This window comes from Apium graveolens, chromosome 4 (genome assembly GCF_009905375.1).
Source record: "Apium graveolens cultivar Ventura chromosome 4, ASM990537v1, whole genome shotgun sequence".
NCBI lineage: Eukaryota > Viridiplantae > Streptophyta > Magnoliopsida > Apiales > Apiaceae > Apium > Apium graveolens.
The window spans coordinates 202,795,391-202,799,787 of record NC_133650.1 but is presented as its reverse complement, the minus strand read 5'-3'; the positions used below and the strand labels follow the sequence as shown (position 1 = coordinate 202,799,787).

The following is a 4,397-nucleotide window of genomic DNA, read 5'->3' as shown; positions in this document are numbered from 1 at the left end:
TTAAAAAGCCGAGTAAAATTATATAAGTATAAATCTTAACAATTATAAAATATCTGGGCTTTTGATTACAAGTATGATTCTAACTGTATTGTTTTTTCTTCTTGAACAAATATTTTATTTATCTTGCAATTCCTCCGACTTCAAGAATAGTCCACCTCCTTCCTTTTTTCACATTTTTCCGATTAAAATTCTAATTTTATTAATTTTCATACAAAATAAAACAAAATAATATATTTATTAATAAAAATACGAAAAATGATGCTAAATATGGACCTAATACCACCGATCAAGAAAGAAGCTACTAGTGCATGGATTGAGACTTGAGAGTAACTCACTAGTAGATCTATCTTATCAGTAGTTCCCAAGATTTTGGTTTGGATTGTCATCCGTATTGAAATTATATTAAACATGATAATGAGTATTTTACATAACCATCCTACCATTGTCAACATCATTGTACTTGTTACTTTGGTTAATTTATTTATTTTTTGCTAAGCTTTCATTGGTTAAATTCAATTTAAAAACGTGAGAGCATGTTTCTCCAACGTTCACAGCTAAGTTGCAGATATAAATCGAAAAGGTGGCCGTAAGAGTTACGGAACATAGCATATTCTTAAAAGTATATTTGACAAGATGGATATGAGTATATGACAACCTTTCCACTTTATGAAGAACGGAACAGAACGATAATACATGATCCAAGCCTCTTTCAACAAAACCAGCAACAAAAAAGCATTAACATTCTTAATTTACTACTACTACTTGCTAACATTTTCCATTGACCTCTATGTCATCTAGTGCAGCAGGTTTAGCAGTTTTATGTGCCTTGAACCACTTGGCACATATAAGATTAAGGAAAAAGTTTATAAGGCTAAGCATGGCCACTAGCCCGTAGAACAAATCCAGCCTTCCCACATTTATATTGTCTGCCAGCCATCCGTTTCCGTGGTTGTTACCTGTGACTTTCTTCACAACTGACACCAGAAAACTACTGAGGAAAAAACCAAGTGCCAGTGTTGTGAGAAAGAGGCCAGTGCTCATTGTTTTCATTCCTTTCGGTGACTGAGTTATGAAGAAATCAAGCTGGCCAGTGTATATGAAGGCTTCCCCAGCTCCTATTAAGAAAAATTGTGGGATCAGCCAAAACACACTTATTGGTAGAGTTGAGGTTGCACGTCCTTCGTGTTTTGCTACTGATAACCTTTTCATCTCTACTAGTGAGGCTACTCCCATTCCTATAACTGACAGCGCGAGGCCTATGGAAATTCTTTGTAAATTGGTAAAACCTGTGTTCAAAGTAAAGCTACTCCTTGTTAATTATATCTCATATTGAATCAAGTACTGCATGCATAGTTTCGACTAGTCAGAGTAAAATTATGGTTGCCCTTAATACTAAGTGTTATGATCTGTACCTGGTTTTCCTTTCCATTTCTTCCAAAGTGGCATGACAAAGCGGTCATAAACTGCAAGGGTAATCAAAATTGCAGCCACAAAAAAGACAGTGAGAGAGCCTGCTGGTATCTTGAAAGTGCCTACATACCTATCCATGGTCATTGCTTGTTGAACTGAAAAGGTGATCATCTGAGCATAAACAGTCCAGAAAATAATAGTTGTCGCCCAAATTGGCAACAATCTTGCCATCATTTTTACTTCTTCCACTCTTGTCACTGTGCATAGCTTCCAAGGATTTGGAATTGAATCGATAACAAAATCTCCTTCTGCGATAATCGCTGCCTTGTCCAAGCAACTATATGTTTAAAAGAAGCTATTAATTAATTAAAAGCTGTTTATACTCCCAATTTTTTTTGACACAAATGAAACAGCAATACCAGTCTTATGTTATTATATCTTCATGTGTGTTGGTCTTTTATTTTTTTTATTTTTCATTACGAGCTTGTGATTCGGAAGATAGAACTTACCGGAACTGATCCGTGTGATGAATCCTCAAAGCTTCTGGAGAATCCTCATACAGAGACACATCATTGCACGGAAGTTCCATTTTTTTCTTCTTTATAGCAGCTACAACTACCTGCAAAATGCTAACTATGGGGCTTCCAACACTTTTCTTATACCTGTATCTTCTAGTCCCCGATAAGAATATTAGAATTGCTACCAGCATTGACACGGAACAAACTCCATACCCCAAGCTTCGATCCACTTGATCTTGTATGTAAACAAGCACAGTAACTGCCATGAAAGTTCCCATGCTAACAAAGAAGAAAAACCTGTTAAAGAAATAGGCCATTTGTGTCTTCTCCTTCTCATCTTTTTCATCAAATTGATCAGTTCCAAATCCCGAAACACTGGACTTCAAGCCACCAGTCCCTAGTGCAACTAGATATAAAGCCAAGTATAGGATTCCCATTTGAGACCCACTAGCCTGTTTGCAATTGCTCATGTCAACAGAGTGGCATGCCGGTGGACGCAGCTGTGGCAGTTTGGTGGACATTGCTAATGTTGCAGTGCCCTTGAACATTAAAGAAAAAGGTGTAATGAGACTTGGATCGTATGTGGTAGTGAGATTTGACTATATGAGGAATAGGACTGCTAATGACAGACTCACAATAGTTTGAATCGAAGCAAAGATGGCAATCGTCTTGTATCTGCCTAGGAAAGAGTCTGCTAAGAAGCCTCCGAGCATACACAAGAGGAAAGATGTGCCCATAAAATCTGTAACAATATTGGCCGAAGCAGCACTTGGAATGTGCAGAATCCCACCTAGGTATGTCACAAGGTTTACAGCTATCCCCATGGTCGAAAGCCTCTCGCATATCTCGATTCCTGTACAGTAAGTAAATTAAAAATACTTCGGTAAACAGCAAGCAACAGAGGTTAGCAAAAAGGGAATGCTATTCTCCTTCTGCTAAAGTGAACAATAACATTTTGCTAACAAATTAATTGCAGTGACAAGGGTGTCGAAAGGAATAATCTTCACAGTTCAAATGAATAGCTCATGTAGTAGATCATCTGCCATGATAGTCATGAACGAAGAATGAATACCATGATCAACAAACAAACATAGTGAGTTTTAAATTGGGACCCCACTAATATTCCTTTACTAAAAGCTATGGTATATAAATGTATCAGTCGAGATATTTTGCAACAACTTGTTTACGTATGGTAAGATGAAGGATTTTGTCTATGACATCGTCTAGGTTTTGTATGTGGCTATGGCCACTAGAAGATTCAGTCAGCACTTTAGTAGTGTTAAGTTTTAGAAAATTTTGTAAACAACATAGTAGCCTATTTATGATAGAAGACTTCTGAATATATATGGCATGCAAAATATAACAGCCTTTTTGGCTTTGGATTTGGCTTGAGATGTTGTGAGCTGGGGAAGCTTGTGAATATCAGCATCTCAGCAAAGCAAACAGACAAACCTAGAATAAGAGCAGCAGGCACCCAACCACCAGTTTTAGACTTGTCAGCAGGGAATCCCTTGTAATCAACGGCATCAGAAACTTTCAAGCTCATCTTCTCCTCCTAAGAAATATTGTAAACAAGTGATATATCTAAGTTAATAAGTAATAATAAATATTGCATCTGAAGTTTGTAAAAGTAAGCTACATACTAACCATTTAAAAAACAGCTTTGATAAGCTAAGAAAATACTCAGAAGCTAATGATATTGTTTTCCTCTAACTTCCAACTTATACTTGCATACCTTGCAAGGTGTGCCCTTATATAGGCAATCATTTGTAACGCACAGTGACTCCACTAGCGGTTATATGGAACAGATGGAAGAGACCGGGCCTATTGCACTGTGCGCTGAAAGTTGGAGTCCAATTTTGTTCCATTTTAATTATTTTCTTAAGCCATTATCTCTTTATGGATTTAAGGTAACAACGAGATAAGGTGATGTCAATTTGTGAAGTGAAAGGTATAATTGACAATACTTTATGAACATTAGCTCCTTTGACATCTCTTGTATGGTGCAAATTGATTTGGGAGGCAGTGAAGCAGTAGTACACGGTGTTCTTTTAATCCTAGTGCTTCTGCAGCCCCACAGGAAACACCCTTCAACTATTTCTCTCTTCCTCCTGTCTGCATAGAAACATATAATACAGCATAATAGTTTAGTAAAATTCATCAGAGCACATTTTAAGCATTCATGATGAATTCGATATTATCAAAGAGAAAGCATATACTGGAAATAGAATAGACAGTTATGTCTCAGTTAAGTAAGAGTCCGTGTTGTAGTCCCATGACAGATTCATCAAATTAGTGTTACTGGAAATAGACAGTTATGTCTCAGTTGAGTAAGAATCCATGGTGTAGTCCCAATGACAGATTCATCGAATAAGTGTTAGTATAGGCCAAAAACATATCCAGACACATATCAGTCAAATTTATCATTATACTCCTCTAGATCACTTGTATTGTTTTGGTAATCCCCCA

At 36.8% G+C, this 4,397-nt stretch overlaps 1 protein-coding gene across 1 annotated transcript; it reads right to left on the bottom strand.

Moving 5' to 3' along the window:
• Positions 1 to 640: 640 nt before the first annotated feature.
• Positions 641 to 3,705, bottom strand: LOC141720560 (protein NRT1/ PTR FAMILY 6.2-like). Its single transcript, XM_074523042.1, has 6 exons — positions 3,576 to 3,705; positions 3,381 to 3,483; positions 2,564 to 2,781; positions 1,920 to 2,467; positions 1,413 to 1,747; positions 641 to 1,286 (listed from the first exon to the last, which is right to left on the bottom strand). Exons 1-6 carry the CDS (start codon positions 3,576 to 3,578, stop codon positions 766 to 768), a joined length of 1,728 nt encoding a protein of 575 aa, XP_074379143.1. The 5' UTR covers positions 3,579 to 3,705; the 3' UTR covers positions 641 to 765.
• Between the last annotated feature and the right edge of the window lie 692 nt (positions 3,706 to 4,397).